The sequence below is a fragment of the Antennarius striatus genome, chromosome 2 (assembly GCF_040054535.1).
Source record: "Antennarius striatus isolate MH-2024 chromosome 2, ASM4005453v1, whole genome shotgun sequence".
Taxonomy (NCBI): Eukaryota; Metazoa; Chordata; class Actinopteri; order Lophiiformes; family Antennariidae; genus Antennarius; species Antennarius striatus.
Genome location: NC_090777.1, coordinates 12,533,145 through 12,559,766, shown reverse-complemented (window position 1 = coordinate 12,559,766; position 26,622 = coordinate 12,533,145). Strand labels below are relative to the sequence as shown.

General features: G+C 42.4%; 1 protein-coding gene across 4 annotated transcripts; it reads right to left on the bottom strand.

Moving 5' to 3' along the window:
• Positions 1-95: 95 nt before the first annotated feature.
• Positions 96-25,885, bottom strand: atp13a2 (ATPase cation transporting 13A2). 4 transcript variants are annotated; one of them, XM_068329552.1, is made up of 30 exons: positions 25,438-25,884; positions 18,206-18,378; positions 16,867-16,943; positions 16,485-16,652; positions 16,146-16,204; positions 15,946-16,012; positions 15,791-15,870; positions 15,579-15,656; positions 15,424-15,493; positions 13,831-13,965; positions 13,685-13,751; positions 12,672-12,803; positions 10,452-10,613; positions 10,113-10,223; positions 9,954-10,000; positions 9,679-9,867; positions 9,371-9,577; positions 8,949-9,059; positions 8,700-8,856; positions 8,490-8,601; positions 8,242-8,366; positions 7,937-8,109; positions 6,242-6,334; positions 5,857-5,936; positions 3,734-3,886; positions 3,518-3,614; positions 1,400-1,623; positions 1,093-1,232; positions 783-955; positions 96-506 (listed from the first exon to the last, which is right to left on the bottom strand). In XM_068329552.1, exons 3-30 carry the CDS (start codon positions 16,867-16,869, stop codon positions 255-257), a joined length of 3,465 nt encoding a protein of 1,154 aa, XP_068185653.1. In that variant the 5' UTR covers positions 16,870-16,943; positions 18,206-18,378; positions 25,438-25,884; the 3' UTR covers positions 96-254. The 4 variants fall into 4 exon arrangements, with proteins under 4 accessions (XP_068185653.1, XP_068185628.1, XP_068185637.1 ...); XM_068329527.1 differs by lacking the exon at positions 18,206-18,378 and having other exon boundaries at positions 25,438-25,885; XM_068329536.1 differs by lacking the exon at positions 18,206-18,378 and having other exon boundaries at positions 9,679-9,864; positions 25,438-25,885.
• Positions 25,886-26,622: the final 737 nt, after the last annotated feature.

The following is a 26,622-nucleotide window of genomic DNA, read 5'->3' as shown; positions in this document are numbered from 1 at the left end:
CAATTCCAGTCTGCTTGACTATGCAATTGCGATATCAAAACCTGAACCAATAAATCCTAAACTTTTTGTGTGCTCAGATTACAGATAAAAATGTTTCTAAAGTAGTGCTCAATTTTTGAGTGAGATTTTATTACGGCCACCAATGGATTGTGATTGTGTGACACCTGGATGATATTGTGAGGTCAAACCATCTGTAGCTGTAAAATCTCTAGAAAAAAGTCTGCTTTTGTTTAAAAAGCTTTTATTAATGCAGGTCAATATTCGCATTGCCGGCTGAGGATAGAGTTCATACTGTCATTGCATTTGGGTGGCTGAGTGTCCAAAGGGGGGTAAACCACTGCTAGCTGAGCGAGCGGACCGTGACTCATGCAGGGAAGCAGTTCATTAAGAGGCGGCCATGAAGGGGAGTTGGACAGAAGCTTGTTCACACATTTATACTGTTTCTTTGATGGACGTGTCCCACGCAGCAAATGAAGACAGTTCAATACACCCATTTCTATGAGGACCTGGAAATAAAACACCAGTTTCAGGTTGGAAGAATGCCCCAAACACGACTGGCAAAGTTATGGTTTTCAGAATTCTGGATTTGTAGGATGGTTTAAGAATTTTTGAATTTTGATTCTTGACGTGTCCATTTTGATTGGTCGGCTAACATTAATTCAAGCATTTTGGACAATTCCAAACTTTTTTTGCAGACTGCAAAAACTCGTCAGAGTCTGGATCAATAGATTTAGGATCAATAGATTTAAAAAAGAATGTTCACGTTTAAATTCTTCACTCACCTCTGCAAAAAAACAAATGATGAAGTTGAGAGCAGCCAGACCAAGAAGCAGTACTTTGAATTCAATATTAGTGATATTGTAGAGTGAAAAAAATTCAGCAGTGAAATACCCAGGATACACCACCAGCCAAATCATTATGGCAGTGAGGACCAGCAGCAGACAGAGGTACAGCACTGGGAACATAGAAACATCACACAAGAGTTCAGACTCAAATGATTTCTAAGATTCACTTGTTCTATTTGATAATATGACGAAATGACTGAACAGCTGGCCAGCACGGATCTGAATGGGTCACACGTTCTAAACTCACCATTGTGATAAAGAGGCTTCTTGTGTGGGTAGCCCTTGGTGACCACAACAGCGATGAAGATGTACTGAAACCCTGATGAGTAAAACACGGTGGTGTTCTCAATGCTGGGCTCAGTGTTTGTCAAATTTTGTGGAACGTACCTAAAAAGAAACACAGGGAGTCCGGTTTCAGGCATGTACTGTATGTCCCACCCATCCATAAAAACTGCCCAGTAGATTTTTCTCGTCTCACTGACCACCCGACAGATGTGTGTGTAGATTTAACCCGATGGACCTGAATCTAAAACAGTAAAAATGTTTTTACTGACCAGTCCTCTTTCATAGCGATGAGGATTGCTGCCAGCTGGCCGAGGAGGACCATGCAGAGGTGGATAAAGATGCTGCCTATGACGGGCAGGGACAGCAGGCTGGCTGGAGGTCTGACGGGGTGCAGGACTGCACTGGGACCCCCTCTCCCCATCACAATGGCCACAAAAGTCACCAAGACAATATCAATGAACAGGAACTGTTCATCAAACAAGACCGTCTTCACCTGGACACGCCCAAAGAAAAGTTTCTTGTTTTATTTTGATTTCTTTAAGCAATAAGTATGAAAGTAGGAAAGATAATGAGAGTTCAATATTTCAAAAGGTCCATAATCCACAATTACATTTCAACAGAACTTTTTAGGATATAAGAGTTGCTGAACTCAATACTTGGTCGGGAAAACAAATTTTCTTCCATTTTCCAATAGTTTGATATTAAACAGAAATATAAATAGTTCAATATAATATCTGAGGAAATCTCGTAAGATAATACATCCAAAAAGATGTGCATTAACTTTAATTCATTCATTTTCCTTTACCACTTCATCTGCTGATGCGGGTCACTGGAGCTGGAGCCTATCCCAGCTGGTTTACAGCGTGAGGCGGGGGAAACTCTGAGCAGGACAACAGTGCACGGCGAAGCCACAACACACACACGCAACATATTCACACCTACAGTCAATTTGAGTCCGGCCAGTTAAACCACATGTTTTTGGAGGTGGTTAGAAACCGGAGGAAGCTGTGTCATTAATATGTTGAAGCCTTATTTTGACAGGGAGTCTCAATCTGTTTCCACCCCTTCTGATGGTCCAGATGTCAGTGTGGCACCAGAGGTGTCCAGTGCAGAAACTGATGGTGACAAAGTAACTCTGGCAGTGTCTAGCTATGCCAGTGTTCCTCCTCCTGAATCTCAAGATGATCAAGAGGATATTGTACGTATATCCAGTGATGTGATTCAGGGGCGACTTAAAAACTCAGAGATGCTTTCCAACTTTCACACTTGTCTCCTGAATTTGGTCCAGTGTCAGCGTGAGGACGTGATCAGTTTAATCAATTCCAATTTACAGTATTTTCCGCACTATAAGGCGCACTGGACTATAAGGCGCACACAATAAAAATTGTGTGATTGCATTCATGACTTCCTGACTACCTTTGAATGGCCCCCCCATTGTTCTTCAGTTCTGAAGAAGTCTCTTGGATGAGAGACGAAACATCTTCAAAAACCTTCCTAACGTCCAGTGGATCGACTCAAACAGCTTTTGGATAACCATGACCTGAATGACTGAGAGCCTACACAGACACCCCTATTGTTAAATCAATAATCCATTCTGAGCCTCATCAAGGAAACCTGATCACTTGATCACTTTGCCATTTTAGAAAGAAGTCAACACGCATATTAAAAAACCTGACATTAAAAACTGGTTAAATTCATTACGAGTGCAGTCAGTGTGAACAGAGCGGATTATTTCCTGATCTGACGTTCGAAGCAGATATTTAAGCTCCGACGTTCGTCTTCATTTATTAATTAAATATTGTTTCGATCGATCGGTAGTCCAGTCGGAGGTGAGGTGCAGCTACTTGCTGCTGTGTGTCCTAAACAATTTTTTAACTAGTTTTTAATGTCAGGCTGCTAATTTACTGGCAAATCTGACGCTGTTTTACTCCTAGAACTGACTTTAACGTCGGTGTCTCACCGCCGTGAATCTCACCGCACGTCGCTGCAGACAGAATACACAAGTCTGAATGCGCCCCTCCGCCACCCCCCCAGAGATATCAACTATCAACGTAATCACCGGTGCTCCTACAGTCTGCTCTACCGTCTGAGAGCAGCTCAGTCAGAGCCGGGACTTCGGTGACGCCCCTTGACTACCGTTGTTAGGGGGCATGGGCCCGAGTGCCTTGTGAGGGGGCTCCTCTGGTGGCGGAGTGCGGCATGACTGCCGGCCAGACTGCCGGCTTTTTTTCAGCGATCATGTTTTTAACCAATATTAATATGAATATTAATCCATATATAAAATGCACCGGATTATAAGGCGCACTACGGGATTATGAGAAAATTTTAGGCTTTTACCGTATTTTCCGCCTTATAGTGCGGAAAATACGGTAAAATACGGTACTCACCGTGTAGAGGATGAGGACAGAGCAGAACTGAATGAGGCTGTACATAGCCATGTACGCAAAGAGGCTGAAAGAGGTGACCAGAGAACATCGGGCCTCTCTGCACAGAGAAAGAGAAAAAAAAGTCAATTCCTCTGCTGCAGAGTCGACGAGTCTGGTTCGTGTTCAGAGACATCATCCATGGGTTTAACAACTAAACAAATGCCTCTACATCCTCACCGGATGAGCAGCGGCACGCAGCTGATGTTGTTAGTCTTGGAGGTAAAAGGTGAAGCAACTGACGCCTCTGCTTCAGATAGCGAAACACCGACATCAGCAGCTTTCAGGGCTCCACAGTCATTGGCCCCGTCCCCACACATGCCCACACAGTAGCTGTAGTAAAAGAAAAGCAGTTTTTACTAAAGGTCGCGTTTAAAGTCAGGCTGTGCTGCACGACATTCATAGTTTTTACCTTTTGTCACTTTTATCTAATGGTGTTTAATTGATGCTGATTTAACACAACCAACAGCAGAGCTTGGCACCAAAATAATATAAATCAAAGCGGCCACAGCAATTAAATAATCCATTCAAGTTATAATGACAGTATTTTCTGCACTATAAGGCACACCGGATTATAAGGCGCACCTTTAATAAATTGTTTATTTCATAATTTATTTCATACAGAAGGCGCATATAACAAAAAAAATTAAAATAGATTTAAAAAACTAGTGGCTGTAGTTGTGCTATCCGTCCACTAGCTAGAGCATTCATGACTGTGCGTACCTTTAATCAGCTGTGAGCGGTCCCTTTTGTCATTTCAATGAGGCATCCTGAGGCCCCGTCCACACGATGCCGGAACTTTTTCAAAATGCAACTTTTATGTTGCGTTTACGCCTTCCGTCCACACAACAATGCATACCCAGAACTAAAACGCAACTTTTTAAAAACGCTGACGTCTTGCCTGTGACGAAAAACGCTGTGACGTCATATTTATGGGCCCTTGTGTTGTGACAACAAAACACGGAGGATTCCTATACAAAATTATATTACAAAATTATCTAAAAACATGGTCAAATTAGGTTTTATTTCGATAGCTCCCAATGAATGATGTGCTCCCAGTAATTAAATCTTGTTTTGATCGATCGGTAGTCCAGTCGGAGGTGAGGTGCAGCTATTTGCTGCTGTGTGTCCTAAACAATTTTCTAACCAGTTTTTAATGTCAGGCTGCTAATTTAATGGCAAATGCAACGCTATTTTACTCATAGAACTGACTTTCACGTCGGTGTCTGACGGCCGTGAATCTCAACGTACGTCACTGCAAGACAGAATACACAAGCCTAAATGCGCCCCCACATAACGCGTTGTTTCAGGTATCGACTACATTTTCAAATCAATTGCAGCACACCAGACACCTTTGTCTAGCAGTGACTCTGCTCATGAAATTTCAGAAAAGGAAGTTCAGCTTTGAGGGTCTTTCATTCACCTTTAGGCCAGTTTCTCCGTGTGTTTCCACAGATTAACAGAATGGACCGTCACTAGATTCCAGATGACTGCACAATGGCATTTTTTAGACCAATTAAGTTTAAAGTGGGTTATTTCCGACGCCAAATAGTTAGGAAATACTGAGATCAGTCAGTCAGTCAAACTTTATTAATAAAATTGTTGAAAATACCCTATGTTTTGCTACGGAATCGTATCCAGCCACCGGTGTTCTCCGCAGACTGCCCTGTCGCCAATATTAATATAAATATTAATCCATATATAAGACACATCGGATTATAAGGTGCACTACGGGTTTATGAGAAAATTATAGGCTTTTAGGTGCGCCTTATAGTGCGGAAAATACTCTACATAGGAGCTTCTTATCTTTATAATGATTTAAATCTCTGAATACCTCCTCCCAAGATCATAAATAGAAAAGATGAGAATGCCTTTCTTGTCACCATAAACAGTGTATTAAGATCCATCGTGTGTTTCCATTCTGAAGAGGGTATTTTCAAATTATTAAAATGACGCATTAAATTTAACAGGCTTGTCAGGAGGCAGCGCAGCTGAGTATCAGGGATGTGTGTAAGTTGCATAAACAGTGAGATCATAACAACACTATAAGAATGCTGTAATGGATGTTATGGCAGATGGCATGAAAGGATTGAGGTTCATTTTCACACAAATGATTACGTAGCATTAACAGTTTTTTTCATCTAACAAGTAGCTGCAGATTTGTTTGGCCGTATTCTTAACCAGTCCTGAATCATGCCTATTATTCTCATTGCAGGCTGATGACGATTTATTCTGTTTTAATTCTCCTGCAGTTTGTAGTCCATATTTTCTACATTTTTTTCAGCTGTTGAATCCAGACTCACTTGAGTTTCTGCAGCTCCTTCACCAGTTGTGTTTTCTGGTCAGGAGTCATCCGTGCAAATACCGTGGTCCGCAGCAAAACCTAGAATCACATCATGCCAAAATAAAGACACTGGTGACATGATACTGATCACATTTCAAATTGACTGATTTTCTGCAGTCGTTGTTGCTATACGGAAAATAAGTCAAACTTGCATTTAATAATTTCTCCCTTGGGTTTCATATACAGTACATTAGGATTATACTAAATTTATAACTGCAATCAGTCTGATTTCAAGCAAAGAACAAATCAGCCTCGCTCAATTTACTTTAAATAATGGTGTCAGCGCCGCTTCGATAGGATCATCTGTCAGAATATTCCTTCTGGGGTTACAGAACATACAGTACCTTTGGTAGATACTCTGGGAAGAAGTCACAAAGGCAAGCAAAAGAGTCCCCACTAATGGCCAAGTGATACCTAGAGTCCTCCTGATACAGGCCCTGAAAGGACAAAAGAAACAGACAACAAATGTTGCCAGTCCAGAAATGTAGTTGAAATATGTCAGTATTTATTGTGTAAACTATTCAATCTTTAAATTTATACAACCCCAATTCCACAAAAAAATCATTAACACATACTCATGACACACTAACATATTAACAACACAGAATGCGATCATCCATCATTTATCGTTCTTTTAGACGAGACGAACGCAATCGATTCTGGCGAACCCGGAGAATACCCAGGCAGACATGGGGACAACAGACAAACTCCGCAGAGAATGTCATCATTAATAAATAATTTGTGATAATTAAATTGAAATTTTAAAACACCAACGTAATATATTCGAAGTTTAAGCCTAACTTCTTCAACAGATTTATGCTTGTACTGAATTCTATGGCTGCAATACAGCTGAAAAATTTGGAACAGCAGCAACAAAAAACTGGGAAGTTGTTTAATAATGAAAAACACCTGAACAGATAAAGAGATAGCGGATACTGGCATCATAATTGAATGTGAGAGGGGTATCCTAGAAAGACTTATCACTCACAAACAAGGAAGGAAGGAATTCCATCTACAACCCAGAATATCATTAGTTCACTGGCTACCAGTGAGGTCTATAGACGTCAGTCATGGTTTTCACTGGGGAGGGATGGGGGATAGTCTGATGGAGCGTTTCAGTGAAAATCAGACTTCTAATTGTGGAATTAGAACAGTTTAAGAACAGAAGATGGCAAATCACAGGAAGATAACGTTGCAGCAGCTTACGACACAACAAAATTTGCATTTGTTAGAGCTCACCCGAGAGCAAACATGGTATCGCTCTGAACGCATGTTGGGAATGATCAGGAGAAAGTTTGCCAAAGGAGATCAGTCGCTGCAAAGCGCTGGCAGCAAATGAGTTAGAAATATCTGGGAGAAATCTCTGCAGGTCAGAGGCAAGAAGAGACACCAACATTTGATGTCTGTGTAGGTTCTCAGTTATCCAGGTCATCCAAAGCTGTTCCTGTTCGTCGAAATGTCTTCAAGAACTTTCTTAACGTCCAGTGGATTGACTTTTAACAGCTTTGGACAACCAACATTTGATGTTGTGACCTTTACCCCTTAGGAAGAAATGTATTAAAAAAAAAGCGACATTCTAGGTTCACTGTTCCATCTACAAAGGCAAATTCAGAATAGTTAAAAAGCACAAGTGAGATAGCTACAACCAGAAACGTCATCACCGTCTCTGGACAGTAGCTAAACTTCTTGTTTTTAAACTGTTCTTAGTTTTAAATTGAATTTTATAAAGTGTCAGATCTTGAAATTGGAATTGAGGTTGTATAAGAGAACTACTGATATAATCTTGTGTCCACTAGTGCATGGATGGTGTCAGAATTGGCTTTGTCTTAAACAATTGGAGGTGTACCAGAGACAACATGACACCAAGACTAGAAAAATAAGCATGAAATACTCAAGATAGTTGTTAAGTTTCCTAAAAAACTATTAAACAGTTGTTGATTTAGGTTCAGGAAACAAAGCTTGTTGAACAGAAAACAGAACCATGACTACATTACATCTAATATTGTACAGAAGAGAATCAGAGTCTGAACGGGACCAACCAGAGAGACAACTGCAGAGTTTTGATTGGACACGGCATCTTCTTCCAGGTTGAACATCAGCGTGGGCGTGTCTTGGGCAGTGTAGGGGGTCGTGTTAACGAATATCACTCTCTCATCAGACCCCACCATCCCACAGGATTTTGCTACATTAACTGCAGTTAAAATGTTGTCCCCTACGAAAAGCAGGTTAGATAGACGAATTAGATATAGATTGATGAGATCTTGAATAAAGTATATACTAAATGTTAAAGGGAGTGCGGAAGTTTAATCAGCTGTGATGATCACGCGTCCAAACCGCGCCTTACCAGTAACCATTATGGTACGAAGACCGGCCAGCGTGAGGATGTTAATGGCCTGGGCACTCTCTGGCTTCACCAGATTCTTCATCATCAGCAGACCCAGGAACTCCATGTCTTTCTCCACCTCTTTTCTGCAAAATAACACGAACGAATCGAACCTCATGGGGAGAATGTGCTTTCACCATCCATTTCATTGTGGCTATAACTGAAGGTGTTTTTAAGCATTGGAGAAGACAACTCCATTGGGTTCTTACCTTTGGATGGTCGTTAGGTCGGTGTCCCCGTCTAATGGTCTAAAGGCAAGTGCAAGAACTCTGAGGCCTTCTTTGGAAAAGCTGTTCAGATAACTGGAGAACTGGCTCGGCACTGGAAACAACACAAGTCGTTGAGGATGAAAGTCAGAAAACAAAATGTAGTCATGGCACATTGATGTTAAAAATATTTAATCATATTCATAATATTACCACTTTCTGCTCGGCAGAGGCTGGCCACTTTCTCTGGTGATCCTTTGATGAAAGCGAGAGCTGAGCGTCCTCCCTGGGTGACCGTCACTACACTCATCCTTCGCAGAGCTGAGGAGAAGGGAAACCTCTGAACGATGGCCAGCGCCTCACTGGTGGCCTGACAGCAGAATGACAATAACAATAACAGCCATGAGGAACTGAGACACGCAGTACAGATGAGGACGGATGGGAAGGGATGCAGCTTATTACCGTTTCTTCTGCTTGGAGCTCTTGGGCTGGAGGCCTCATCACTGCCAAAACCCGGTGGCCTCCAAATTCTGCATTCAGCACCTCCCCATTGTCCACTGGCTCCTGAAGCGTCTGTTGGTGTGAATTGGTGTGATACAGTGAGATATATGTGTGTGTGTGTGTGTGTGTGTGTGTGTGTGTGTGTGTGTGTGTGTGTGTGTGTGTTTTTAGCCCAGCATCACTAAAATTTAAACCACATGCCAACTAGGTGATGCATTTTTATCCTATGCTAACCCTTGAAGGTTAAATTTCCAAGAGGTTTTGTGAGTTTTTCAGCATTATTTGGAAAATACTGAGACAACACTTTGATGCTACATACATACTGTTATTGAAAATCTCAAAACAACTCCAGTCCATCTCCAGTGAATAGAATGCTGTCATACCCAACTAGTAGATTCAACCATTCTGAGGTCCAGAGGGTCTCCGAGGGGCTGACCGTTCAACAGTGTCACGGTGTGACAGCAGGCCAGCCCTGAGAGCAGGTGCCCTGGGGGCAGGAGGCTGGGCCCTGAGACCAGTTCAGAGAATCCAGCAGGCCCCCCCTCCATCACTCCCCATACATCCAGGCCCTCCTCGGTGAGAGTTCCAGTCTGCAAAATCAAAAAATAATCAGATGAAGGAATTCAACATGTTAAATTGTCATAACTGTTCTCCATGTTCACAGTGAACCTACTTGTGGATTCTCCCTCACCTTGTCAAAGCAGAAGACTGACACTTTAGCGCAGACGTTTATGCACGGTGGACTGATGCAGAAGACACCATGACTCTTCAGCCTATGCTGGGCATAGATAGTGGCAGTGGTCATGGCAGCAGGCAGGGCGGGGGGCACCACGATTGTCACAATGTCCAGGCTCCTAATTATCAACGACTTAACAGTCTGCTGGAAACACATCCAGGAACAAGCTTCAGTCATTTTGGTATGTCACATCACAGGAGCGACTGAAACTGACACTAGTTTGTACTCACACTGTCTCTGAAGAGGATCACAAAGCTGTAAATGGAGCCAACCAATGCTAAAGCACAGAGGGAAAATATTGGAAAAAGTCAGAAACTCAGCTGTAGATACAGATAAAATAATTTTGCCATGCACTCCAAAAAACAGGAAGTCTGCACTTAAACTCTTACCCACAAAACCCAAAAGGAGCAAGAACTTGGCAGAATCTCGGTAAAAACGGAAGTTCATTGGACGAGGATGCAAGATAGAGCTGACCAGGCAACCTTTGGCCGTGAAAAACCCTGCGGATGACATATTGTACATTATTTGAGCGTAGGCATTGTGGGATGTCTGGGTTTTTTTTGGTTTTTCACTTTCTCTCATGTACGTTTTGCCATACATGTGATTTTTGATGGAATGTCCTAAAAATAAACAAACGTTACATCACATTTACAACATGACAAAAGTCAAAAGAATCCTGGATAACCTCAAACTGGTAGTAAACATGTAACAAACAGCCGTCTGCTCACCTGTGTTTACGACCACAGCGATGGCGCCGCTTCCTCTTGGACCCCCTCCTCGGGCTTGAATGAGCGTCGTACCACAGAACAGGGTGTGTCTGCGCTCTGACTCCGAGCTGTACGTCTTCTCAGTGTGGGGGAGTGGGGTCTTCAGCACCGGGATACTTTCACCTGGACACAGAAATGATGAGGCCAGTGAACACGCTGAAGGGCTGATGACAGTTTAACTGCATTTAAACCTGTTCACTCACACTTCCTTCTTTCAGGGGTTTAGCAGTATTTTAATACTCGTCCACTAACCAACATGATTTCTTAAACTTTTCCTGCTGATAATTTTTCAGTAAACATCAATCTGTGTCTTAACAAGTGGGGTAGTAACGGACACATTATTTTCACTGTAAATAACAGAATTAACCCAGAGGCCAACAAGTGTTATATTATGTACGTAGTTTAAAAAATACAATCAGATTGTAAGTCATTCAGTGTTCTATGTTCTTCCTCTCCTTAGGCTAAAACAACATAAACCTTACTCTAGTGGTTAAAATATTATTTGAAGTACTTCTCCCATTTTCATACAACCCTCAACAGTAAAACATTCAATTAAGTTTAATATCTGACATCTGAGTCTGTTTGGGTAAATAACAAAACTCTGTCTTTGGTTTCAGGGAAAAAAATTTACATAAAAAACTGTCAGCTTTTATGGTTCAACATGGGAAATTAACAAAAAAAATTGATTGTAATGTAAAATTTTGAAATGAAAAATGCATTATATTTATATCACAACGATCCCTTTGCCATAACTTTGAATTAGTGCTATGCAGTATACTATTAACTGTAACTTCACAAAGGCAAATCTAATGTTTATTTTTAATGCCAATATAATAATGACAGAAATTAACATTTACATTTCTGCAAATGAATTTGTGAAAGCTGCAGCTGGAGCTGCTTCGGTGATATGAAAATTATCTTTTTCAAAAGGTATTACTACTACTACTACTAATAATAATAATAATGGATTAGATTTATATAGCGCTTTCTCAGGCCCCGTCCACACGATGACGGATTTTTTTGAAAATGCAACTTTTTAAAAACGCATCGAAAACGATTCCCGTCCACACGACAGCGTTTTCAAAAAAATGTCCGTCCACACGTAAACGCAGGAGTGCGTTTTCGGAGACGGCTATAAGCATGCCAGACCATGTGGTGGCAGTATTGAGTCACATTTTATCCAATAGGAATCCTCCGTGTTTTGTCGTCACAACACACGGGCCCATAAATATGACGTCACAGCGGTTTTCGTCGCAGGCAGACGTCAGCGTTTTTAAAAAGTCCCGGGGATACGCCGTCCACACGACAACGCAGATCCAGTGTTTCTAAAAAAATCCACCTCGGTCAGCGTTTTAGAAAAGTTGCGTTTCCGTTCCGGAGTGTTGTCGTGTGGACGGAAGGCGTAAACGCAACAAAAAGGTTGCGTTTTTAAAAAATCCGTTATGGTGTGGACGGGGCCTCAAAGATGTTTATCATTGGATCCATTATTCATTCACTCCTCATTCATACTTGGTGACGGTAGACTACGCGTGTAGCCACAGCTGCCCTGGGGCAGAATCACTGCGTTTTTGTTGATTTTGTTGTTCTTTTTATAAATAAACGTTCCGCCCAAAGGTCCGAGTGGGCTTGCCTCGCTCTCCTGTGTCGCGTCCATCTCTGTTGTTAGTCATTCTGCTTTTGACTAGTGGCCAACAGTACGAAGTGACGTCACTGCAGCCTACGGGTCCCTCAATGGGCCAAATCTAAAATGCTTGCGCGTTGACTTGCCACTTGTGATTAAATGCATTAATTTTTATAGCGCGTTAATTTGCAGCGTAATTGATCTAACGCGTTGAAATGACAGCCCTAAAACTTTTTTTTTTTTAAAGTGTGGTCGACAGACTCCAGGATCGATTACGCATTCACTTGTTGAACCAGAAGGAATTTGGTGTCCTTCATTGATTTATTTTATCTTAATAATCAAGTCATAGTGAGGTGATAGTCACTTTAAACCGCCTCTAGGTTATGAGCTTTGAAATTATAATTAAAAAAAAAAGATATTAAGCATAAAAACTGGAGCTTTTACACTAAAATGTCCACAATCAGAGATTGATAGAGCAAGACAAATATCAGTTTCACACAGAAGCACAGACGTCACACAGCTTCCCTGTGCCGGCGGTGATGGTGAAGTGTGACGCTAACCTGTTAGCATGCCCTCGTTGACCAGACATTCCCCGGTTAGCAGTGCGGCGTCGCAGGGCAGCAGCATGCCTTCTGGAGGGATGACGAAACAGTCGCCAGGGACGAGGTTCACCGAGCTCACACTCTCCTCCACTGAGAGACGCACGCACGGAGACACGCGCGCACACACAGACACAGACACACACAGACACACACAGACACACACACACACGCACAGACACACACACACCGACATGAATAAAGAGGACTCCTGGTTTACTTTCTTAATTTAACTCACAACAAGAAGGTGAGATTCATAAAACTTTTTTTTGTTAATTTTATTTTTACTGTATTGAATGTTTCCTCTCACAAACAGTGTGACAGAATGTTCCTCTTACCCCTACTTGATTTCCTCATGAGTAGGATTTGTTCTCAAAAGAGGGACACGTCTTGACAAATGTTCTTTGACCTGCTAATATTTTCTAATTACAGTACTACTTTATCTCATGCCTTAAATTGTCATTTTAACAACTGCTGAATGTCGTCAATGTTCAAAATGTTTGTTTAAGTTTACATTGATGTTCTGAACAATCAACAGCACCTTAAAACAACAGGTTGCTCGAAGCTAGTTTAAAGTGAAACTATGTAGAGTGACTCAGTCATAGTTTAAAACAGCTATTGTCACCCATCTCAACACATCACCACATGAATGTGGGCTATGAATAGGCAAAGCAACGCTCTTCACCAAGCCCATCAAAAATGTCTTTGTTAATCCTAAAACAAGACGCGCTTCTCTCAGCCTTTTTATTTTTCCAGTGTACCTATTATTGGCAGAGATGTGTTGTTTTCCTTGATCTATTAGTTGTTTGACAGTTTCTCAAGAAGCTTCTCGACGTTTTTAATAAAATTTTGTGGAGCATGCAATGTAAATACCTGTTCTCTAAATACCATTCTAGTTCGAACCTTTCCACCCTAGGATAAAACACATGACTGTAAGAATAAATGCTGGAAGAAAACATTTTTCTGCAACTCACATCCTGAGTCCCTCCGTATTGTGACGGTTGTGATAACCTGGGCCATGTTGTGAAGAGTCACGCTTTGCTGTGTAGTAACAGGCGCATAATTATCATTCATGTGCAACATTTAAGAAATCAGATTTAGATTCAAACAACAGGCTCACCTTGTGGATCTCATAAAGTGAGATGCAGATGGAGAGCATAGAAATAACAAAAATGCATACGGCATAAATATAATATTCATCTATCATCCACAGGATGATGCTGAACACCTGGAACACATAGAATGGGTTGAGGACCTAGAAGAGCACACAGGGAGAGACGCAAACAAAGACAGCAGCTTAGATTTGATGTTCAACCTTGACTACCATTAAAAAGTGTTTTCACACATTCCAGATATGCCCTTAAAGAAATCTCACTGTGGTGGGATGAAATCAGTGACGTGCGGTGAGGTTCCTGGCTGGTGAAGCGCTGACTTCATCATAATCAGATTTACACACATGAACCTACAGTGTAGCCTATTCACTTATTTAATTATCAACAGTGAGTGGGTTATGTTTAAAGTCTCATAGCAGAATTATTTACACTAACAAACTGTCACACACAAATAAGCATATTTTATTAAAAAACTTACTTTGCTACCCACACGTTTTTTAGATGTTATGTTTAGATATAAGGGGCGGCAGTGGCTGAGTGGTAGAGCGCGCGGTAGAACGGGTCATCCTATGATTCAAAGATCGGCGGTTCGATTCCTGCTCCCGCCCAAAAACACTACACTGCTGAGGTGCCCTTGAGCAAGGCGCTGCCCCCTTTACAAAAAAAATTGCTCATTTGGGACGCACCAAGAAGGAGCTGACCCCCCTTGCATGCCTACAGGCCCCCTTGTGTATGTGTGTGTACTACAGGGGCCTGTACACACTAATATGTATGTATGCATGCATTTGAATCACTAACTAGAGTGTGCTGTTTTAATTTCCCTTCGGGGATCAAATAAAAATTTTAAAAAAATTAAATCCATGCGCAGCTTCTTCTGAACAAAAGCATCGAAAAAATTTTTAGTTGAGATATGTAATCCTCCATTTTTATAGTAAGGCAAAGTGAGAAGAAAAAAAATGAATGGCTGGACTTGACTCGCTGACTGTAGATTGCAATTTGCTGTCACTTCTTCTATGGCCAACGAAGATGAATCCTTGGCCAAATCTCTGGGATCACCAGCGCCCCCTACCATGAGGTACTAGAACTGCATGACTCACTTTATGCCTTTTCCAAGCGGTTTCAGGACCGCTCAACTCAAGAAAGACGTTACACACATGCAGTTGTTGACAAAAAAACACTGTACATTATATACATTAGCTAAATTATGGGAATTTAGTTCATAGAGCAAATGTGTTTGAACATTTTAATAGCGACATTTACAGAGATAGCATTACGGTCTCACTGTATAGCGTGCCAGCTCAGCTAGTCGAGCCATTGCTCAATCCATGGTGAGGCTCGGCTGGCTGGTGCCTCACCGCAGGTCTCTTCTCAGTATTTCAGCGGTAAATGTGAAAATTCAGCAATTTTGAGTAGAAAATAACATAAAATTGGTGACTTTAAATGGAAAATAACTATATGATTCACATCACTGGATAAATATAACCATTTAATTTATTTCTTCCATTTTCCATTTTTGTCTTTTAGCATGGCAGATGAGGCCATGCCTCACCTACCTCCCCTGACCGCATGTCACTGGATGAAATACATTTTGTCCATCTCACCTCCTCAAACAGTAGTTTCACGTAAGACTTCACAGGCACATCAATGATGTTGGGCCCATACGTGCGTCTCCTGAGAGAATTCAAGTCATAAATTATTATCTCCCAACAGGCTGAAGAATTGATTTATTTTTCTCTATTCATGCATTCAGTCCTACCTTGATCTCTGCTCTTGGAGACTCAGGCCATTTTGATAGCCATGCAAGTCCAAGCAGGTCCAGTCCTCACTGAGGACACTACCAATAAGAATATCAGAGAATATATATTAAACTATACCTCTAAACATTTTCACTTTACGCATACAGACTGGTTCTAGCTTTTTAGTACACAGGTGAAATTACACCGGTTCCTGCTTTTTCTGTTTGCTCACCTAACAAGACAGAAAGCTCCTTTCTTGTCCAGCCACATGTAGCGCAGTCCTTCAAAAACATAGTACCGCAGCACCGTTTTCTGTAAATCAGCAAAGGTTCCTCTCAGTTTGGAAATCTAAAAACCAAAAATTAAAACCTTTTGTGTTTTCTTTACCTCTTCCTTATAAAGTGTAACTGTATCTCTCCATTCATTGTCCTCTGGCTCTCCCACAAGCTCCAAACTAAAAAGAACAAACCACAAACGTGTTTTCCTCACATTTCTCTAGCCCTGCCCTTTTCACTGGTATGTGTGTTGTGTTGTGTTGAAAGGTTAAAAGATGATGCTGCCAGAGGAGTGAAGACATGTAAGCGGACCTGCCCTCCTCCGCCACTTCTCGGAGGACCTCCACCACATGCTGCCGGCCATAGCTGTCCTGAAGAAGCAAATGGCACAGAGATCATGAGACAGAGCTAGCGTGGTGTCATCACTAACTGGAATACACAAGTTATAAAACAACCCTTGGTTTCCCCACATGAGACTTGAAGATGGATATGTGAAATGTGGCAGCTTTTAACTCGGAAAACTTTTAGTACATGTAAGTAAACAAAATGGGTAAAAGACGATGGTGATGCAAGATGTCAATCGTTACAATTACACGTTGTTTTCTTAAAATGTAGAAAAGATTAAGTTGAGAATAAATTTATTTCTCTCACTTTTAATGTTAGAATTTCTGCCGAAGCCAGCGAGCAGGAGCAGCAGCGGGCCAAGACGGCGAGCCGTGGGCGCCAGTGGAACAGTAGAAGGATGAGCCCCAAGGACAGCACAGCAGCGAGACGGGTCAACCACACCCGCCAACGCACAAACTTATACCCCTTTACATCCTGTTGGGGAAAACGAGTGAGACAGTCCATCAAAATTCAAAGGTTAAACAATAAAGCCTGTTGACAAGTTAAACACACGAGTCATTTCAGGTTTTCAAACTACATTGTGAATAAAGGACGACCAAATAAACGTGATCCTGCCCTGGAGCCCAAGCACGAGCCTTTATCTTAGAAAATATTGACGGTCATTTGGAAACACGATGTGGATTCCTACCATGTTGGAGTGGGGACAGAGCAGGGGGCTTCCTGGACTGGGTGAAGAGAGTCCACTCAGTTGCTCCTCTGAGGTTCCTGGAAATGAAAAGGTTTCACATATTCACATAGTCTGGTACAACACCTGCTTAGATGTGGTGACACAAAGCCGCTGTAAAAAGTCAATAATAACACAATACTGCTCAGTGTTGACTCAACAATACAATGACAACATTTATTGTACCAATGAATCTTGGTTTGTGGTGAAATTAAGTCTGGTCAAGAGGCTCTTTCATGTAGGATGTAATTAAAGGCTCAATCCTATGGGGATGCTTGACAAGTTTATCAGAGGTGATGATGCTTCCTCTCAATTTTCATTTACCAATTTCAAAACTAAGAAACATAAATAAATGTGTATCTCTATACACACATAAACGTACACATAAATGAACATACATGATTAGATATAACTTGTACAATCGGGTCAATGCGCAGAGACGCGCTCAGCTCAGCTCTGCGCACAAACCTCACGTCGGTTACGTGGAAGTTCCATAAGTCAGTCAACACAATTAAACACGTTACTGCGTGTGACTTCTGTCTTTTTAAACCCTCATTACTCGTCGAACCGGGACACATTTTATGGATTCTTTTCATGTCGTATCGTTTTCAGACGCTTCAAGTTGTTTAGATCCGTGACCAACAGGAGATGCGTGTCTATAACTCCAGTGGGACGTGGATTCACATCTGTGCCGATCCCGATCATAAAAAATCCACACCGAGGCAAAAAATAAATCGATAATGATCGATAGCAAAACAAGAGTGAACGACCTCCCCCGATGAAACATTAACTTATAAAGGTTACAGGAGAATAAAATGTCCCATATATATGCGTAATAAAGATACAGTAGACATAACACAATAAGCAATAACCATATACAGGTAAGAAGGCTGTTGGTTTAACTAAACAATCACCTCAATGAAAACCGTAACTTTTTTTTTTTTTAATTGAAAAATAAATTAAATTACCGTCAGCTCTGCGCGTCACGCGAACGCTTCCCAGGCATGACAGTGCGTGGGTGTGGAGCAGAGACGCGACTGTGGATCACGATCACGCCTGACATTACTTCCTTTACCTCACCGTGGAGGAGGGGGTTGAGAGCGCATCGATGACCGGCCTGTGAACATGTGACCAGACCGGTTCGACCGCCACACACAAGGAAACCCGACACCGGTGTCGTATCGGCTTGGATGACGCTCATATAACTATTTAAGCCCTTTGGGGGTTAAACGTGTCTAAAACTTCATAGAGACCCGTAACCTGCGCCAAACATGACGCACAGGTGAATCCCGTTTTGAAGCACCTGCTGCCTCCGCCCTCCCCAGAACCTCCGTGGAATGCGTGACCTGCCCGGGGTGATGTTCCTGTGCTGTGGGTTCCCTCGTGGGGAGTTCAAAGATGACGCCCTCAAGTTCATGTGAACTGTCACAAACATGGAATCAGGAGAACAGCGAGTCCACAGAAGGTCAGGTTCTTCTAAAAAAAAAATTTGCATAATGTAATAAAGTTCATTATTTTCCATAATGTAATGATAAAAATTAAACTTTCATATATTTTCGATTCATTGCACACCAACTGACAATTCCTATCTCAAAAAATTAGGATATTATAATAAGGTACCTTACACGAGCTATTAACCAAACAATCTGAATCAACAAATTAACTTTAAACACCTGAAAAAGAATCCTCAGGCTCTTAAAAACTCCCAGCCTGGTTCATTACTCAAAACAGCAATCATGGGTAAGACTGCCGACCTGACTGCTGTCCAGAAGGCCATCATTGACACCCTCAAGCAAGAGGCTAAGACAGAGAAACAAATTTCTGAGTGAATAGGCTGTTCCCAGAGTGCTGTATCAAGGCACCTCAGTGGGAAGTCTGTGGGAGGGAAAATGTGTGGCGGAAAACGCTGCTGGTGACCGGACCCTGAAATAGATTGTGGAGAAGGGCTGATTCCAGACCTTGGGGGACCTGCGGAAGCAGTGGACTGAGTCTGGAGTAAAAACATCCACAGCCACAGGCCTGTATAGGAAATGGGCTACAGGTGCCGCATTCCCCAGGTCAAGCCACTTTTGTACCAGAAACAGCGGCAGAAGTGCCTGACCTGGGCTACAGAGAAGCAGCACTGGACTGTTGCTCAGTGGTCCAAAGTACTTTTTAGGGATGAAAGCGAATTTTGCATGTCATTCGGAAATCAAGGTGCCAGAGTCTGGAGGACGACTGGGATGAAAGAAATGCCAAAATGCCTGAAGTCCAGTGTCAAGTACCCAGTACCCACAGTCAGTGATGGTCTGGGGGGCCATGTCAGCTGCTGGTGCTGGTCCAGTGTTTTATCAAGGGCAGGGTCAATGCAGCTAGCTATCAGGAGATTTTGGAGCACTTCATGCTTCCATCTGCTGAAAAGCTTTATGGAGATGAAGATTTCATTTTTCAGCATGACCTGGCACCTGCTAACAGTGCCAAAACCACTGGTAAATGGCTTACTGACCATGGTATTACTGTGCTCAATTGGCCTGCCAACTCTCCAGACCTGAACCCCTTGAGAATCTGTGGGATATTGTTAAGAGGAAGTTGAGAGACACCAGACCCAACACTGTGGATCAGCTTAAGGCCGCTATCAAAGCATTCTGGGCCTCCGTAACACCTCAGCAGTGCCACAGGCTGATTGCCTCCATGCCACGCTGCATTGAAGCAGTCATTTCTGCAAAAAGATTCCCGATCAAGCATTGAGTGCATAACTGAATATAATTATTTGAAAGTGACTTTTTTAGTATTAAAAACACTTTTTTTTATTGGTCGGATAAAATATGCTAATTTTTTGAGATAGGGATTTTTGGTTTTTCTTTACTTTTTGCAGAAGTCATCAATATTAAAACAATAAAAGGCTTAAACTACTTCAGTTGTGTGTAATGAATCTAAAATACATGAAAGTCTAATGTTTAGTACATTACAGAAAATAATGAACTTTATCATCCATCCATCCATTTTCCTTCCGCTTATCCGGGGTTGGGTCGCGGGGGCAGCAGCTTAAGCTGGGAAGCCCAGACTTCCCTCTCCCTAGCCACTTCGTCCAGCTCCTCGGGGAGAATCCCAAGGCGTTCCCAGGCCAGCCGGGAGACATAGTCTCTCCAGTGTGTCCTGGGTCGTCCCCAGGGCCTCCTCCCAGTAGGACGTGCCCGGAACACCTCACCAGGGAGGCGTCCAGGAGGCATCCTAACCAGATGCTCGAGCCACCTCATCTGGCTTCTCTCGATGCGGAGGAGAGGGCTCAACTCTGAGTCCCTCCGGATGATAACTTCCCACCCTCACCGAAGCTGTCTGGAAGTCGTCCTCCAAGGCCTCACCGAACTCCCACACCCAAGTTTTTGCCTGGGCAACCATCAAAGCTGCATTCTGCTTGGCCAGCCGGTACCCATCAGCTGCCTCAGGAGTCCCACAGGCCAATAAGGCCCGATAGGACTCCTTCTTCAGCTTGACGGCATTCCTTACCGCCGATGTCCACCAACGGGTTCTGAGGTTGCCGCCACGACAGGCACCGACCACCTTACGGCCACAGCTGCGGTTGGCCGTCTCGACAATGGAGGCGCGGAACATGGTCCACTCAGACTCAATGTCCCCCACCTCCCCTGGGACGTGGGTGAAGGTCTGCCGGAGGTGGGAGTTGAAACTCCTTCTGACAGGGGATTCCGCCAGGCGTTCCCAACAGACCCTCACAATACGTTTGGGTCTACCAGGTCGGACCGGCATCTTCCCCCACAATCGGAGCCAACACACCACCAGGTGGTGATTGGTTGACAGCTCCGCCCCTCTCTTCACCCGAGTGTCCAAGACATGCGGTCACAAGTCCGATGACACAACCAAAAAGTTGATCATCGAACTGCGGCCTAGGGTGTCCTGGTGCCAAGTGTACGTGTGGACACCCTTATGTCTGAACATGGTGTTTGTTACGGACAGTCCGTGACGAGCACAGAAGTCCAATAATAGAACACCACTCGGGTTCTGATTGGGGGGCGCGTTCCTCCCAATCACACCCTTCCAGGTCTCACTGTCATTGCCCACGTGAGCATTGAAGTCCCCCAGTAGAACGATGGAGTCCCCAGTGGGTGCGCTCTCCAGCACCCCCTCCAGGGACTCCAAAAAGGGTGGGTACTCTGAACTGCTGTTTGGTGCATAAGCACAAACAACAGTCAGGACCCGTCCCCCCACCTGAGGGCGGAGGGAGGCTACCCTCTCATCCACCGGGGTGAACCCCAATGTACAGGTGCCAAGCCGGGGGCCATAAGTATACCCACACCTGCTAGGCGTCTCTCACCATGGGCAACTCCAGAGTGGAAGAGAGTCCAACCCCTCTCGAGGGGACTGGTACCAGAGCCCAAGCTGTGTGTGGAGGTGAGCCCGACTATATCTAGTCGGAACTTCTCAACCTCACACACCAGCTCGGGCTCCTTCCCTGCCAGAGAGGTGACATTCCACCTCCCAAGAGCCCGCTTCTGTAGCCGGGGGTCGGATCGCCAAGGTCCCCGCCCAGCTCACAGTGCACCCGACCCCTATGGCCCCTCCCACAGATGGTGAGCCCATGGGAACTTTATTTATTATTTTGAACTTTATCACAATATGCTAATTTTTTAAGAAGGACCTGTAGAACCATACATTCACATGATCAAGTTGAAGGGAGTCAATTCTGTTTCTTTGGTATAAAATGACAACAACTCTTGCTATTTGGGTCAGACTTAAGAAAGTGTCAGATCTTCTCTTAGATTGGATACAGTCTTGTCCGTGTGACATGAGTGAGAGCATTAAGATGGAATTTTTTGTAAGTCTTTGCCCGTGTTGTTCTGCCTATCCCTGGAATTAGCCTCTCCTATCATCACAGAATGGTTAGATTTTTTTAGTAAAGAAAGACTGGTCAAAGACTGGTAAAATATCTATCTATATTTTAGAAAAAAAGTGAAATTCAATTAGTGAGAAAAGAAGCTAAAGCATTGCCCTTGTATTTTGTTGTGGTCACATGTATACAACACACAATGCACTTTGCACCATAAACTAAGGGAACTCATTTGTCCTCATGCGTATGATTGCACAATTATCATGTGAATGCTTATCAAAACAAATGTAACAGGGTTAATGGGCAAATTCCATGCTTGTGTCATACATCATAGTTTGCTGTGTGTTAACACTATTGATATGTCTATGTCTATCAAATTACATGGACACACTCTATTACAGACAAAAGTACAGAGACACAGCACTTCATCATTGACTCAAGGGTGTCAGTCAGACCCACTGCCACAGGCGTATGAAATAAATCACCTAGTCGAGCTTCTGCAGTAACAACTGCAGACTGCAACATCCCACGACTTACCCTGACCTACTTTCAGGGTAGGTCAGGGTCAAAGCGTCAGGGTAGGTCAAAGCAATGCACTAGCTTTCACATAGATCAAAGCTAGTGCATAGGTAGATCAAAGCACTAGCTTTGATCTAGGGTCTTACAGTGGCCTTTGCCCTCGTCTTTCTATCTTATCTGGTTTCTGAGTGTACAAAAGTTGAAATTTGACCTTGACCTAGTTTTCTCAAGGTTACCATGTCATTTTCATCCCCTTTTGTGCCCGAGTAATATGCTTTGTGTTTTATCTTTCTATCTGCAACGGTTGGGAAGATGTTTGGTGGACAAACAAACGGACGGATTAATACACGAACACTGACAATTAACATCAGCACTTTGAAGTGGGATGTAATGAAACCTGGAATGCCTAAAAGCTGTTCTAAGGAGCACAATGCCACAACTATTGATGTAATAACTAAAGCCGTTTTGGCTATTGTCAAGGAAACCATGCAAAATGGCGAGATGTCAGATCTTTCTTTCAGTGTTGATATAATATAGGTCTGGGCATGGGTTAGATAGATAGATAGATAGATAGATAGATAGATAGATAGATAGATAGATAGATAGATAGATAGATAGATAGATAGATAGATAGATAGATAGATAGATAGATAGATAGATAGATAGATAGATAGATAGATAGATAGATAGATAGATAGATAGATAGATAGATAGAGAATAATACTGGATAAACACCAGGAGAAAAAGAAACAGTGACATCACAGGACATACCACAAGACATACACTACACTAACAGACACATGCAGCACTAATAGGACTTATATACTAAACTATAACTAAAATATAAACAGTATAAAATTAAAATATAAACAGTATCAAATTAAATTAAAATATAAAACAGTATAAAATTAAAAAATATAAACAGTATAAAATTAAATTAAATCCATTCAACCGCGTGCTGACCTCGCCACCTGACCTCGCCACCTGCTCCTCCTGAGAGAGTCATTGTACCCCATGATGGCACGGGGCACAAAGGAGGACCTCAACCTCTCTGTGGAGGCGCTGTGTGACAGCAGTCTGCTGCTGAAGGTGCTTCTCTGCTGGGAGAAGGTGGTGTGTAGGGGGTGGCTGGTGTTGTTCATGATAGCCTTAACTTTAGACATGGTCCTGCTCTCCAGAAGCATATCCACAGAGTCCAGGCTCAGCCCAACCACTGAGCCCACTCTGCGGATGAGTCTGTTCAGACGGTCCATATCTCTAAAAACTAAGAAAAATCCCACACACACTAAGAAAAATCCCACACACATAATTGTGAGAAAAAAAGAAGCCTTTCTAGAATATTGAATGCTGTTGTAGCCACAAAGAAGGGGGGGAAGTATTAACAAAGCCCTTGAACTTAGAATGTTATGCCATAAAGATTGTACTATCAGTTTGACAACAGTATTGTAACAGCTGATATTTTTCTAATGTTCAGAGGTCACTGTCTTCCTGCCGGGGTCAAATAAGGGCAAGAATTGCATAAGAAGTTTTGTTTTTGTACTCCCATCGAGTCTGAACTTGCAAAAATAATCAAACAGGCCAAATTAAAAACATTGCCTTCCTTTCCCTTGAATTTTAATTTTTAAGAAAAAAAACAGCCTTCAAAATATATCGCAAAACAATTATTAAAATGGTGAAGTGCACATCCTCAAAAATTATCCATAAAACGAATAAATTTTTTTGACTTTGAAAACAATAATCTAACAAGAAGATTTAATTGGATTCAAAGTAATTAATCTACATAAAATCTGGCTTCACTGGCTTCTCTTTCCTGATATTTGGTCTCAAACATGTTTCCACTGACTAACATCATGACACATGCTTTCATTTAGTCAGCATGGAATGTAGTTTCAAACAAGACTTGGTCATGTCTTCAACAATAATCCTTTGTCATTATGTGACTTGGTTGATAACCAGTTTGACATTTTTACTCACTTAAAATGTTAACTCTCCTACTTATAATCTGAATCAGAATCCTTTATATCCTTTATATAATCCTTTATAAAGTCTTCATACATTCCCTTAATATTAACCAGAATTGGTGGTTTCACATTATCTGTAGGTGTTAGTATATGTGTGAGTGGTTGTTCGTCTTTCATGCAGCTCCACAATGGACTGGTTTCGCGTCCGGAGCGTCTCCCTGCATCTCGCCCATAAATCGGCGGGCATAGGCTTCAGCAACCCCTGTGACCCACAACAGCAGAAGAAGCAGCTCGTAAAATGGATGAATGAATAATATTAACCAAAAAAAACAAAAAGGTTCCGGGCCTATTGGAGACACCATTATCTAAATAGTAGGCTGTGAATAGACCTACAGAAGTTCAGACCGTCAGCACTGCCTTCAGACTGACCAGCTTCAAAAAAGGAAGTGTGGCTTATGGCAAGTCAGACAAACTTGTGCTGAGGCTGCAGAAACCCATTTTAACTCCAACCCAAGTACCTGAACACCTGAACCCAAGTACCTACAAGCTTTGCCAAGGCCAACCATAGTTCTGTTTTTGATGCAATGGTAGATCTAAAACATATAACTTTATTAGACAGATCACTGCAGTTTCATTTGTTCTTAATTACTCTTGCGTAAGTAATGCATCACAATCCAGTTTTTGGCACTCAATGTAATGAATGCTTGGTAGAATGTCTGCTCTATTACTTTGACCAGACCTACATGTGTCTGTCAAAAATGAAGGTCTTCCTGGTCCTTCATTTATTCAGGTGGACCTGCTGGTAAATCCTTTACTGGCCAGTAAAAGTACAGGTAAAGAGAAGAGACAGTAGCAGTAATGACAGTTTTACTGATGCTGTCAGGCCAAGATTTTCTCCCCTTTTATAATGAAGATCGAGTCTATTTGAGTTAGAAGATCTACTTTGGTATAATTTAAACTATCAAAAGCAGATTAATGGGAGGTTTCCAAAATTTCTAGTTGTGTACAGCCAAGAAACATAACAGACTACTGCTAGGTTCTGGTTTTATAATAGAAGGGGGTGTTTTTTGCGCCTCTGTTTTATCTAACTTGTTCGTTCGTGCCACTGACCCGTCCTCCACTCTGGAGGCTCCAGCCCGGGCTGCTAGCCGCTAACTCTCGGCTAACTCATCCATGCATTGTAGCTCCACATCTGTATTAAGGTAAAGCTGGATTAGGATTATCACCACTCACCAGCCCCGTCCATCCTGAGGTCACGAAGAGAGACTCCACATCACGATCCTCTACACCACGGTAACCTAAGTAACAGACGGTCCCATGGCCGCCAGTCGCACACTGGACCAAAGACGATTCAAGGAAGAGAGTGTTGGCTGGAGAGCCATTTCCTGTCCGTCCCTCGGTCGCCCACTTCTGAGGGGGGAATGAATGAGATCATGACCGAGCAAAAGTACACGGAACCCTCGATCATAAACGACACGCCATTCAACAGTGATGAGCCTTAAATGATGGGTTTAAGACGCGCTATAAGCAAAAGAAAACTATCTTTGAGACGTTGTTTCCGAACACAAAAGACGTCACACATCCGTAGTGAGAATATTTAACAAGCAGCCAAAACTAGCAGCAAAATTATGTGGAAATAATATCTGACTCAGTCTGGAGGTCTCTTATTTTCACATTAAGAAAAAATAACGTGTTGTGTTATAGTGTTGAAAATGTCCAATGGGATTCGGCGGAAGGTCGCCACGCCCACTCAGAAACAGGAAGTGTAGACCAGGTCGGAGCGATCATTTCTACGGGAAGTCACGTTGTCCAAAACTGATACAGGCAAGCGCAAGCAGTCAGTGTTATAATATAGTTAATACAGCATTTGTTTAAACCGGCTTTCTGTTGATGTATGATGCTCATTTTCTCCACGTGTATTCCTGTCTGTGCAACAAAATTTGATCAAAGTCCTGCCTGTCACGACAGAGACTGTCCTGTTGGAGGTTATTTCTGTCGTTTACGTCCTTCAAATTTCCAAGGGAACTGAAAACATAAAAACTTCCCACATTGCTGTCAAGGGAATGCTTTTGTTTCAGTTTGAACAGACTTAACAACTGCACTTAATTCTCTGAAATATTAGATTGTGTTCATTTTATATATACATTTTGTCAAATGCAGCATGGTACTTTTCTTTGCTTGCAGAAATGTTTTGTTTTCATGTAGAATCTGAGGGATTTTCACTCCTACTTTTGTTGTTACGTATAATAGCAAAAAAAGAATTCTGATTTTAAGCAATTTAATAATACTTCTTAACTTCAACAGTAATCATGAATGTGAAGAATGTTTGGGCTGCTTGGTTGGGAATCCCTTTGTTTCCCCTTTTCCAGCCTGGTTTTCTGCAGTGAGATGAGACAGTATCAGCGCTCTCAACAAAGC

Bases quoted from the DNA above. Each gene is read 5' to 3' on its own strand.
- atp13a2 (XM_068329527.1), bottom strand. The intron at 16,205-16,484 runs GTGAGAGAAATA...TTGCTTCTTCAG, and splicing joins CAGAAATTCTAACATTAAAA to GACAGCTATGGCCGGCAGCA. The intron at 8,367-8,489 runs GTAAGAACCCAA...GTTATTTTGCAG, and splicing joins GACCTAACGACCATCCAAAG to AAAAGAGGTGGAGAAAGACA.